Source organism: Chinchilla lanigera, unplaced genomic scaffold (assembly GCF_000276665.1).
Source record: "Chinchilla lanigera isolate Chin_1 unplaced genomic scaffold, ChiLan1.0 scaffold00005, whole genome shotgun sequence".
Lineage (NCBI taxonomy): Eukaryota > Metazoa > Chordata > Mammalia > Rodentia > Chinchillidae > Chinchilla > Chinchilla lanigera.
The window spans coordinates 7667558-7681146 of record NW_004955406.1 but is presented as its reverse complement, the minus strand read 5'-3'; the positions used below and the strand labels follow the sequence as shown (position 1 = coordinate 7681146).

The following is a 13589-nucleotide window of genomic DNA, read 5'->3' as shown; positions in this document are numbered from 1 at the left end:
CAGAAACTATTACTAGAAATACATTTGGAGGATTTTTTAAAGTTATATTTTATGTAAGTGCAATCCTGTCTATAGTAGTAACCATGATTTCTGAAGGCTGATTATGCTGTCAAATAACAATTACAGGCTTCTTAAGAATAATGTATTTTAGGGAAATAAAGTAGGATCAACATGTGAGAAATTCTATTCAACAGCTCTTAGCTTTGCTGTAGGATTTACAATAGTGACAAATCATACACATATTTAACTGATTCAACAGTCAATGTCCTGAGTATAGTGAATGTTATCGTCTCAAAATGCTATTGAGATAGAAGATACTATGGAAATAATACAGATGGGAGATTATATGTGAAATCCCTCATTATTAAACAGACTGTAATTACTGTTCATGTGGATTTCTGGTGGTGACTCCTTAAAGTCATCATTGAAAAATAAAATGAAGAACTGAGAACCATGGAGAAACTACCCAGTTCAATGAGAATTCAAGCATATTTACATTCTGTACACTTTATTTAAATCACTCGAGTGTTATTGGAGATTTTCAAGGATAACCTTGTACGTGGCTTTTATGCACTAGTTTTTTAACAGTGGGAGATCCGATTCTGTGGTATCTTTAAAAATATATTTATGATGGTATGTATTCTTGATCAGTAATAACTTGGCATTTTTTGAAGCCTTATCAGTGTTCTATACAAGAACATTGCCAAGTTGTTTACACGCATACCTCAACTCTTTTAGGTGGGTACTATTTTTGTTCTTTTTGTAGGTGGGAAAATTGAGGATCTGAGAGACTGAGGGTCACATAGCTCCTGAAAATATATATTTCATTTTGCAAGAGTGATTTCTTTGAATGATTTGGTACCAGGGTGAATAATACAAGGACAACTTTCTTCTGAAGAGTTACTTTGTCCTCTTAGGCTGTTAAGTTCTCAGAACTGCCTTCACTATATCCTGCACGTGATCAGTTCTTAAGTGCTTCCTAAATAAACAATGATATATGCTGAGAATTTTTAAAGCAATAACCACTGTGTATAATGGTCTATTTTAATCTCTTCTTTAACAATTTCCAAATCAGAAGTCTCCGAACTGAACATGAAATGCAAAACATTGCTATTGTAAACATATCTTCTCTTAAAACTCTACTCACAAAGTTGGGATACAGCTCATTGCAGAGCACTTGCCTAGCGTGCAGTGGGTGGGTTCAATGCCCAGCGCTAAAACAAGCCTGTGCTTGGGTAAATACCCTTTCTCTCTGTTGTTCTGTGAAAAGCCCTTCCCCACACGCTCTAGGAGTGAGTTTCTTGATCTGAACAAGTGTTGGGTTCTGTTCCTGCTCTCTTCTCTGTCTGCTGTGATTCGTAGGTTTCTCTGTGAAGGCTTCTTGTGGACCAAACTTTTTTTTTTTTTTTTTTTTTGGTTTTTCTCCGGTACCGGGAACCGAACTCACGGCCTTGCGCTTGCCAGGCAGGCGCTTTTAGCCGCTGAGCTAAATCCCCAGCCCTGGACCAAACTTTTGCTCACCCGATTATTTATTTATGAAACCATTGGCTCCCAGGTAGCTCTCAAATCCATCTCAGTCTCTCTACTGCTGCCACCCATTGTCAGCGGCCTGACTCACTGGTTCTCAAACTCAGCTGCACAGGGCAGTTATCTGGGAATTTTATAACTCTTATGCCTGAGACACCCCAGTTACACCCGCTGGGGGATTCTGCTCTTCTTAGTGTGGCACAGCCGGGGTATCTGGATTTTTAACAACTTCACTTTAGTCAAAGTTAGAAACATGAACTGACCCAGCACAGTTGCTCCTGACCTCTCTTTGCCCCTCACTGGCCCCCTTTCTTTTCCAGAGAGTGCTATTTTCAAAATGATATTTTATTTTATTTATTTATTTATTTATTTTGGTTTTTCTCCGGTACTGGGAACTGAACTCACGACCTTGCGCTTGCCAGGCAGGCGCTTTTGCCGCTGAGCTAAATCCCCAGCCCCTCAAAATGACATTTTAATCACTGCCGCCACTCTCCTTAAATCTTTTCAACAGCATCCCATTAGTCTCAGGCTAGAGCCAAATGCCTATGGCCTTATTCTGGTCTTGCTATCTCTCAGCCACGTCCTGTTCCATGAGCCCTTTGGCATATGTGTGAGTGTTTGTGTGCGCCTAGGGTTGAGCCTAGGGCTCAATGCATGCTTAACACTCTACTGCTGAGCTACAACTTTGGTTTGCTTGCTTTTTTACTTCTTCAGACATGTCATTCTCCTTCCCACCACAGGCCTTTGCACAGAGCGTACTCAGTGAAACTGTTTCCCTAACTCCTTGTCTAGTTAACTTTTAGCTCCTCCTTCAGGTCTCAGCTCATTTGCTCAGACAGACCTTCTCCAATCTATTATCCTCTTGTAGAACCACATAAACTCCACTTCCTAGCATTTAGAGCAAGTGCAATTTTATGGTTACTTCTGTAATGTTCTACTGAATCTCATTTGTAGAAACTTTGTGTCCGTGTTTGCTTCACATGGTATGGTCGAAAGCTAGCATATTGACTGACATTTAAATAGGCTCTCAAATTGTTTACTGGAAGAATAAATATAAAGGAATGAAAAGGTGCCCCAAATCAAATAGCCGAGTCCAACTGATGTCATCTCCACAATATTTCTAGAATCCATTTATTGCTTTTCATCTTTTTTGCTGGTCCAAGTCCTCATCATCTTTGGTCTAAACTATGAAACAGCTTCCTCAGTGATTGACATTCTTCTACCCTTGTCCCTCTTCAAACTGTCTTAGCTAGAGTGATCTCAGGGCATAAGCCTGGGTCCAACAGACCCATCCTTTACTTTTCTACTGTAAATTTGTACTTCAGTGTTGCAGTAGCTGGCTGTGTGTCTCAGTACTTTCCCCTGAGGGATACAGGAAGCAGTCTATATGTTTACTCACTTGTTATGACAAACAGCAAGGAGTGTGCACATGTCCAAAAGTGATAAAATGGGATTTGGACCCACTTATGCTCCACCTAGCTGGTTTTGAATATATTTACCTGAGCATCACAGAGGGTCCAGTAGACCCACACTACTCCAGGATTTGTTTAGAAAAAAAAGTTTTTTGTTTTTGTTTTTAATTTTCCCAGTAGAAGTAGCCCAATTCAGTACAATGGCACATGAAAAACCAGATTTGCAAGTTTTGGAGGAGGTCAAAAGTGAATCAGATTATGATGAACCATTATGGTAAAATACAAGTTTTCATGACAGAAGAATGGTGTGGGTGGATGATGATGATGATGATGGTGGTGATGATGATGATGATGACTTTGACACTGGTCATGTGAGCCAGGGTTCCTGGGACAGTGAAATAGAGCAAGAATAGACTGATACTGACACAGGATGCAGACCTCCTTGATTCAAGTGATGAAGAAAATAGCAGTGTGAGTACATATTTGACTAGTGGAAATGTTGTGAAATGGCCACATAGCCAAATGGAATGATCCAATGTTAGCACTAGGTCTGAAAATATAGTGAAAGTCTTGGAAGGGGTGAAATATATCGGACAGAATGCCAGCACTGCCATTCAGTGTTGGAAATTGTAACAAACAAAATGCTGTAAGATGCTGTGAAATACACAGAGGCCAAAATGCAGGTAAAATGTTCCATGCGCACCAATAGCCATATTCAAAAATATATTTGTTATTACACCTCACTAGCTGAATTGAAAGCATTTATAGGTCTGCGGTACTTCGCATAGATTTCTCATGGTGATTGCAAGAATGTAAAAGACTTATGGAAAGCAAGAGGTCAAAATATGGCATAAAAATTATTTATGCTCTTGTAGATGCCGAGACTTATCATGCTTTTAATTTAGACAGTCATCCTGGAACTCAGCCGTAGGTCCTTATTGATACAGCAACAAACAGAATGATGCTGTGAACAGACTTGTTGCTTTCATCTCCCAAACTAATCAGAATGTGACATTCAATGATTGGTTTACTGGTTTCCAATTGATGTGACATTTGCTAACAGAGCACAAGTTGATTGGCACAGGAACTGTACCCAGGAACAAAGGCAGAAATTTCAAATGAAATGGTACCATTTTAAAACTGCGAATTGTAGAGTACAATCTTTGAATTTCAGAAAAATATAACATTGACTTTGCGTATGGCAAAGAAAAGCCAACTGGTACTGTTGATGTCAATATTTCACCATGCTGAAAATATTGATAGGGTAGTTTCAACAAAACAGACGCCTGAGATGGAAGCTTCTACTAACAAAACCAAAGGTGAAGTAGATGTTGTTGATGACTTATGCAGCAACTATGATGTCACCTGAAACACAAAGCGTTGGCCAGTGGTTGTGTTTTACTCAATCCTAAATATATGTGGCATAAATAGTTTGATAGTTTACAAAGCAAACAATAAGTGCAAAAAATCATGGAGGAATTTTCTTAGAGGACTGGGACTGGAGCTCATAAGAGATCATTTACAGCAGAGGAAAAACAAAATGTTTCTGCCCAGGGAACTATGCAAAAAATTGTGGAGCACACTGGTGAGAGGACAGGTGAACAGGCAGGCACAGCACCACAAAGACCTATGACAACAGGAAAACATAATAAATGTCAACTGTGCCCTGCAGGAAAGGACAGGAAAACAAACATATGTGCTATCAGTGTAAGTGATACCTGTGTATGGAACATGCAGTTGTCATGTGTGAAGACTACCATGGGTGTGATAGTTGAAGCCAAGCTTATTTCTGTGGTAGGCTTTTGTTTGTGTTTACACTGTAGTTCACATAGGTATTTTGGTTTGTTTTTTAAGGCAGAGTCTCGCTATGTAGTGTAGGGTGACCTCAAAGTCATAGCAATCTTCCTGCTTCAGCCTCCTGAGTGCTGGGATTACAGGAGTGCACCACCATGTTCGGCTAGGTTTTTATTTTCATTTAATTTAATTTAATTTTTTTTCCGGTACCAGAAATCAAACTCACGACTTCACGCTTGCCAGGCAGGCACTGTCCCGCTGAGCTAAATCCCCAGCTAGGTTTTTATTTTTGATGTTATCTTTTAGGTTTTGTAAGCCAGTAAATAGTTGATGTAAAAATGTTGATGTCTAGTCTCGCACTCATTGCATATTTAATATTCTATTATTTGACATGTAATTTCCCTGCTGCATGCATATTATGTAATATAAGGAAGCTCCTGACAAAACAGGAGGAGAAGAGAGGTGATAAGACTGCTACATAGGAAAGGAAAGCTAGGCACATGTGCTGTCAGTACAAGTGAAACATGTGCATGGAATATGCAGTGGTCATGTGTGAAGACTGCCTTGCATATGACAGCTGAAGCAAAGCTTAGTTTTGTGATAGAGTTCTATTTGTATTTTTATTTTAGTTTATATAGAAATTTATTTTTGTGATTATCTTTTAGGTTTTATAAGGAAGTACATGGCTGATGTGAAAATATTAAGGTCTATTTGAAACGCACAATATGTATTAATAATTTAATCATTTGTTTTATTGATATTTTATGTTCTTGTTAACTACATACTGTGTAATATAAAAAGAACCTCCTGACAAAACAACAAGACCACTGAGATATCAAGTGTGTCCTACAGAAAAGCCAGGAAAGGAAAAGACGTGCTGTCAGTGTAAGCAATACGTGTGTGTGGAACGTGATGTCCTGTGTGCACACTGCCTTAGGTGTGATAATTAAAGACTTTCTTGTAGAGTGTTGTTGTACTTTCATTGTAGTTCACTTGGCAATTTATTTCTAATGTTCTTTTTTAGACTTTGTACATCAAAAACCAATCAATATTGAAATTTTTGATGTTTTTTATATGAACACTAATAAATACTAAAAATTCAATATTTTTGTGATTTCTTTCTGTTAAGTAGTCATTGCTTACTTTTGAGTAACAAAACTCAAAGTTAAAATTAATAATTCATCAATAGAAACATTCTAAACAGTAATCGACCCACGTTCATGTGCCTTGATGACAAAATTAGTCTTGTACTCCAAGGAGTAAATCCTAGTATTATGTCATTCCTCTTCAAATCCCTTACTATCTTCTCATTGCTTTTGGTTTTTTTTGTTTTTGTTTTTGTTTTTGTTTTTCTCCGGTACCAGGAACTGAACTCACGACCTTGCGCTTGCCAGGCAGGTGCTTTGCCGCTGAGCTAAATCCCCAGCCCCCTTCTCATTGCTTTTGAAATGAAACCTGGGCAGTTTATCATTCCTACCCTCACTCACTACCCATGGAGCCCCGGTGGGTTCCTCAAATATGCCAAGACCTTTCCAGCTCTCAAGATCTTGCTTTTTACTGCTCCTTCTGCCTGAAATGCTTTGACTTGACTCATTTGTACTTTTCAGAACTCAGCTAAAATGATATACATTTTCCCTGGTTGCTCCATTTAAAGGAATTCCCTTAGCTGCACTCGTCAGCCTGCTTACTTCCTGTGTAGTTCTACACGGCTATGTTTTGTACCTTTCTCCACAATGTCGGCTCTGTGGCAGCTGTCTTTCTGTCGTGGTCACATGTATGCCCAGGAAACACAGTGTCTAGCTCATAATGGGTATTGAATAAACAACTGAATCCTGCTGTGGTTGCCAGCTTCCCAGGGCACAGGTTACTCATGAAACAGGAATACTTCAGGGCTGCCATGTGTGACTAATAGGATACAGCAGAAGGAATAGTGTAGGACTTTGGAGTCTAGATCATAAAATGCCTTGCAGTCTCTACCTTAGTCCTGTATCACTCATTCCGAGGGGAGCTCACCCTCGGCCACTGGGACAAGGAGCAGCTCTGTGTAGAGAACCCATGCAGAAAGGTCCTGAGGACCCCAGCCAACAGCCAGCTGACCATCCTGCAGAGAGCTGCCTGGGAGATGACTGACCACCCCAGTAGGTCAGCTGAGACTACTGCCCTCACTGATATCTGCCTGAAGCCTCAGGAGAAATCCCGAGCCAGAACTGCCCAACAGAGCAATTCCTACCCCACTGCCTTAGTTACTTTTCTCATTGTTGAGACAAAATATCCTACACCTAAAGTTAAAGGGGAGTTTATTTAGCTCACAGTTTGTAGAAGTTTCAGTCCATAATTGGCTGGCTCCAAGGCAGAGTGGCACATGGCAGAGGCGCAACAGTTCATGGCAGCAGAAGACAGCAAAAGTAACAGGAGAGAGCAAGACAAGCCTCTTTCTCTACCTTTTATTGTAACCAATCTACTTTCCAGGATTAGGGCAGTGCCAGTCCAATCAGTGGACTGATCCAGCAATCGCCCACCCTTAAATCTAGCACTTTTAATCCCAGCATTGCACTACAAATCAATCACACACTCTAGATTCACCCGCCTCTGAAAAAACCCTATGACCACATGAGGCTTTGGGAGAACATCTAGACACAGACCATAACACCCACAGAACCCACGAGGGAAAACCTCATTGTTCAGGTTTTAAACCATTGAGATTTTGAATGACTTGTTACTCAGCATTGGATAACTAATACACATTCAGTCAGTGATTCAACAACTAGAACAAGGAATACTTCAACATAACAGATCTTTGGACTAGGTCAGGCTACAACTTCACTGGGTAGGTGATACCCAGAGCTATTCCTCATTCTTCATTGTGCAGTCTGCACTCTCTAGCACCATATTTTCAATTGTCTACAGATCCCAATTTGAATGCACCTGCCTAAAACTCTTATTTCTCTGGGAGGCCCAGCAATTGTGCAGCATCAAGAGGCTCTGGAGTTACCTTTAATTTTTCTCTCATGAACTTTCTATTAGCACTGTCCTTGCTCACTCCAAATATGCTGCTACGTAAGTCTTCATTTCATTTCCTCTGAAACCTTCCTAGTTCAGCTAAGAGCAAGGGCTTTGGAGGGACATACCTGGGTTTGATCTAGACTGATAACCTACAGGCTACTTGCTTGAGTAGATTCTTCAAGTCTCAAAGACTCAGTTTCCTCTTCTGCTAAGATGGAGGTGATAACAATGCCTGCTTCCTGGGGACAGTGACAACAGGTGGCACAGCGTGTATACACATGTGTGAGTATGTCACTTAGCACAATTCCTGGTGCATGACAGATATTTTAAATTCTAATAACTATCTTACAGGCAGACTTTGATTTTCCATTTTCCAGAGGGTCCAAAAGGACAGGCCAAGTATCTTGTCTAACACCCCTCAGCTAGAATGCTCCAGGCCTGCAGCACTGCGATGCCCAAGACCTGCCCCCGCCTTCCACTCCACATCCGCAACACTGTCCTCATCCACAGGCCCGCCTTCTCCAGCCCATCCGTCTCCAGGCCCAGGTGCTCCATGCTAACTGGATCACCTCCCGGACCGTGCTCCTCTGTGGCACTGACTGTCTGAATTCGACGTCCCCTCAGCTCCTACAGACGGGGCGAGCATGCTCTCCAATCTCCCCTAAACCCTCGCCACCCATCCACTGTCCCCAGTGGCAGCCCCCACCATGCTGTCCTCTCTTCTTCATGGTGCAAGTCTGACCCATCAATGCCCATTCGTGCACACTGCAGTCCTGGCTATAAGGCCTGGGTGACCCCATCTCTCCACTCCTGGTCTTGCCATTCTCTAAGAGGCTGATGCTTCCTGTGTCATCTTCTCAATTGGACTATAAGTTCCTTGCCCTTGAGGTCATGGCCTGGAATTTCTATGTGCCTAGCAGAAAGCTAGAATAATAAGTGGTTCATGTTTACTTAGTTGGCTAGGAGATTCATTGGGCTTATAGATTAGAAATTGTCTTCCAAAATAAGGGAGAACACCCTTCTGTCTGTCTGTCTACCAAGATTTCCTCTTGGCAGAGGAGTTGTGAAGTAGGTCCTGCTTGCTGCCACTTCTGGAAGCCAACCTGGATCCCCTTCTCCAAAGACATTTGCACTCCCCATTGATCTTGAAGGGACGCACAGCTCCTCCAGTTCTGCGGGGCCAGGAGTCTTGTGGACCCTTCCCTACTGCCATCTGCCTCTTTGCAGCCCTTGCTCACGCCAGCAGGAGTAAGAGAGCTCTCACGCACCTTTCTGCCCTAGCCTGTGGCCCTTAACCCACTTCCTCTAGCACAGCCTCGTCAGGGCCCTTCCCTGGCCTCCATTGCAGCTCCGCCTTCCCAAAATGACCCTCTTTCAGCCTCTGCCTCGTCCTCAGCCCTCTGCTCCCTCACTTCTCAGGCAAAACACCTCTGGCATTCAGGACCTGGCTTTGTCTCATTCGCAATTTGTTACCCCAAATCCCTTTGTCAGTCCGGCTCCTATACCAACTTATCTACTGCCACCCTGTCCCTGGCTCGGCTCTCCCAAGCTCTGCCTGGCCCAGCCCAGTTCCCGGTCTTCCTGGTCCTGCTGTCTGCTCTTCCTGGGTCTCAGCCTGGCCACCTCCTCCCTGCCCAGCTCTGGCCCGCAGCTTTTTGCTCTAGGGAGAAGACACAGAGGGCAAGGAGATGTGTGCAGAGAGGAGTGAGATTCCTCTGCACCATTGTTCTCATCTGCTAGTTTCCTTTCTTTCTTTTTAAAGGCTCACTTTAGGGGCTGGGGATATAGCTCAGCGGCGTAAGCACCTGCCTGGCAAGCGCAAGGTCGTGAGTTCGATCCCCAGTACTGGAAAATAAAATAAAATAAAATAAAATAAAATAAAATAAAGGCTCACTTTAAAGACTACCACTTTCTCACACTAAAGAAAACCACTAAATTACTAGTAGTATAAGTGACACTTGGCTGAGACGGAGGCCAAGCAGAGCACACTCAGGAGTGGAGCAACCAGGATCTGAACTCTGCTTCTCTTACTCCTAGCTGTGCGATCTGGGGACAATTAATAAGCGGTCTCTGCAGCTTGGTGTCCGCTAGTGTAAATGGGGAAAATAACAGCATTTACCTCAGCTGCCATGGGGCTAAATAAGCACCTGCCACAATGTAAAAGTCCCCAAAATGCTGGCGTTTGCTCACTTAGAAAGCCTGCCAGTGAAGTGGTTCGTTCAGTGAACTAAAATCCGAGGCACCAGTGACTACAGGAACACGAGCAATGTTACCTCCGTGGCCCTCAGTATCTTCACACGAAGAAATGCTGCGGGGGTACATAGGTCTTTCGTTTTGCTTTGCTTGCTGCAGTACTAGGGACTGACCCCAGAGCTTTCACAGTGAACTATATCCCCAGACCTTTTTTATTTTTTATTTTGAGGCATGGTTTCACTAAGTCATGCATTTGCCTAGGCTGGGTTCCGATTCGTGATCCTTCTGTCTTTGCTTCCCAGAGTGCTGGGATTACAGGCGTGAGTATGCACACCTGGCTATAGAAGTATTTATTTATTCATTTATTTGGTCTTTTTGAGACGAGGTTTTGCTATGTAGTTCAGGTTCACCTTGAACTCACTTTGTAGCCCAGGCTGGCCTCAAGCTCTTGGCAGTCCTCCTGCCTCAGCCTCCCAAGTACTGAGATTCTAGGCTTGTGCCACCACACCTGGTGGCTATAGAAGTTCTAAACCATACCCCCCATGTGTCAAATAATTGTCATAAAGTCATTTAAAATGAAGAATGAGAAAAATATCCTCCACAGCATGTTCATGCATGCTTGACCATATGGTATGATCTGCGGCTCGGTGAGGCGTGCTCACACTCGAGCCTGCTTCCCAAGAAGGACACGCGTGCATTTTCGTGGCTGCAGGTTCACATGCAGGGTGCTGGATGGAGGGGGCAGAAGGAGCCTCAGAGCAGCCCTCTCACCCCTTTCTGCACACATCTCCCTGCCCCCAGCTCCCCTGGCCCCAAACACGCTCCCTGAACTGGCAAGCCCATGGGACAAGCTCATTTGTGGCCCAGACGAGGTTAATTTCAGCAAGTGAAGAGCACTGGATGGGACTTACCGATCTTGTAAAATGGCAGTGAATAGTCTCTTTGGTAAGTGGTTTCCTTATACCATGGTTCAGCAGGCTTTGAACAGCTTCGAAAACAAATGTATTGAACGAGCGTCTGTTGGTCTAATTGAGGTCGATACGGAGGGGTTTTTTTGGATGAAATGGCCGAGTCTATGAGTGGTCTAAGTAGAGATAGAAATACTCTGCTGAGCACCCACTGGAAGAAAAGTGGCCCATTTTCTCATCAACTGCAGTGGCCAGGAGGCTAACAAGACAGGGAGGACAAGATTCCCACTGCCCCAAGGCCACCACTGGTAAAGTCATGATGGAGAGTGAAGGATTTCAGTCCTTCTCCTCCTCCCCAGCCATAGATCACAGGTGTCCTGTGGTCACACCTCCATGCTCTGCCCGTGCCTCCCCTCCAGGTCTCCATGGTGCCTGTGTCCGGCACAATTTTCCTGTGGATCCCGCGCATTCTTTTAGCAAAACCACCACTGCAGTGCATCTTGGTGCTTGACAGACCCCAGATCAGTTACAAACTTCCTGCACGCTGCTCTGATAGGATTCCTCCACAGATAGAAGCAAGATAATGATAAAATACCTCATACAATATGGGAGTATTCATTCACCGGTACAACTTTGGTGGCATGTATTAAGACTTGAACATGTGCAGACCGTTTGTCTCAGCAATTCTAGCAATTAGGGATATCAATAAAAACTTAGCTCTAAGAATGCTTACCAAATTGCTTTTATGAAAATAGAGCATAACCACCTTCATTAAAAAAAAAAATCTAAGGTGATAGATATCTTCTAACTACCCTGACCTGGGTAATCAGAACATTACATGCTATATTGAAATGTCTCCCATAAATATATACAGCTATTATGTCAACTAAAAATAAGAAATATATTTTTTAAAATGTAGAGTTAGTCAATAATATAGACATATATAGAATCACCATGCCACTATTAAAAGCAAAGAGATAGAATTACAACTTTTGAGGTGGAAAAAGTCCATAATATATTATTAATTTTAAACAAAGGTTTGATTAAATTAAAACTTTCTATGATGAATTGTATGGTATGTGAATTACCTTAATAAAGCTGTTACCACCCACAGAAAGAGTTTCATAATGCCATCCCACCCCATTTTGGTATGGATCTGAAAGACTCTGCATGGTTATATCTAGATTATGACCTTATCAGTGATTTTCAATGATTTATTATCAACATTTTCTAAATATTCTCATAAATATGTATATTTTCAAGCTATAAAACAAGTGAGATGAACTGCTATAGATGGGAAAATATTAAACGTTGTCTGAGACTTAGGAACATCGGATTCATCAGGTGGGAAGACAGAGTCTCACACGATGACAGCGCTGTGATGACACCACGCTTATAAAGAGGTGGCTAAACCTGCTCAGTAAAAGTCAATAACATTGGGAGGCTGCGGGACATAACTCTGGTAAAACACTTGCCTACCATGTATGAGGCAAAAGGTTGTATTCCCAGCACACACACACGCTGGGCTGGTGGTATGGCTCCTAAATATAGCAGTTACTTAGCGTGCATGAGGTTATGGGTCCAGTTCCCAGCACACACACACACACACACACACACACACACACACACACACACGCACACACACACGCACACACACACACACAATCAGTAATGTCTGCTTAATTGGGTAAAAACTTGATTGTAATGTGCCTTGTTTAATAAAGAATGTGTTAACAGAAACAGAGGAGCTCTCCCTTAAGTTCAGAAAAAACAGGAATAAGAATGTGACCATGCTGGTGAGATAAGGAACTGCGAGAGATGATGGGTGGGTAGAGAGGGGCACGGGGCTGGGGAGGCCTGGAGAAGCAGCAGGAACTCCCGCTCGTATCTCCATGTTCCTTCTTCATGCTCAACAGCTACTTGCTCTGGTAAGCACCCTGATTGGTGGGTGGGAATTCTCCTTATCCTACAAAATACGCATCTTGGTGGCAATGAGAATATTAGTTCTCCATTGAATGTGTGAATATCCTATTAGTTTGGGCCCTGTGTGACCATCATCGCCTGGTCATTTCTATGCCACTGGTGCTCTGTGTCTGAACCAAGTCCCAGTGACTGCCTCTAGATCTACCCCTCTGCACTGCTAGCCTGCCTCTGCCTTAGGTGTTTCTCAAGAACAAGAATATTCTCCCTCTTCAAGTGAGATATTAGCACCCTTCTACTACCAAAAGTATCAAGCTGGTAGAGGAATACATCTGGACAGGTAAGACATTAGACATCTATCAGGTTATGCCATGATCACAATAATTAAATTTAGGTACTTTAATACAATTCTATTGCTGATCATAAAATTAAGATATGTTCCTTAGCAAAATAATCTGGAAAGTGAAGAAAAAAGATTTAAAATAAAATATAAAATACTAATAATCTCACCACTGATATAGAAAAAAAAGCAAACAACAACAAAAACATTGTTGGAGCTGAAGATATAGATGAGTGGTAGAGATTAGGCTTAGTATGCTTGAGGTCCTAGGTTCCATCCCCCACAGCCAAAACAAAACACATAAAATACAAAAGCAAACAAAATTCTGACACATTTTTAATAATTTGGTATATTTTCTAAACCTTTGTCTATCCATTAAATAGTATTTTTAAACCATTATTAACATCATTAAGATTTTGTCACCCATTTTTCCCCAAATTTAAAGACTTAATCCAAAAATAGGCATTGAGATGAATGCACACTTCTTAGGTG

General features: G+C 42.3%; 1 protein-coding gene across 2 annotated transcripts in view; it reads right to left on the bottom strand.

Moving 5' to 3' along the window:
- The window catches only part of LOC102005664 (chromosome unknown open reading frame, human C1orf100), a 30243-nt gene that overhangs the window by 881 nt on the left and 15773 nt on the right, over positions 1 to 13589 (bottom strand). For both annotated transcript variants that reach the window (XM_005374774.2, XM_013520358.1), the window contains one exon: positions 10841 to 11013. In XM_005374774.2, the coding sequence (XP_005374831.2) occupies positions 10841 to 11013 (173 nt within the window). The remainder of the gene's footprint in view (positions 1 to 10840; positions 11014 to 13589) is intronic.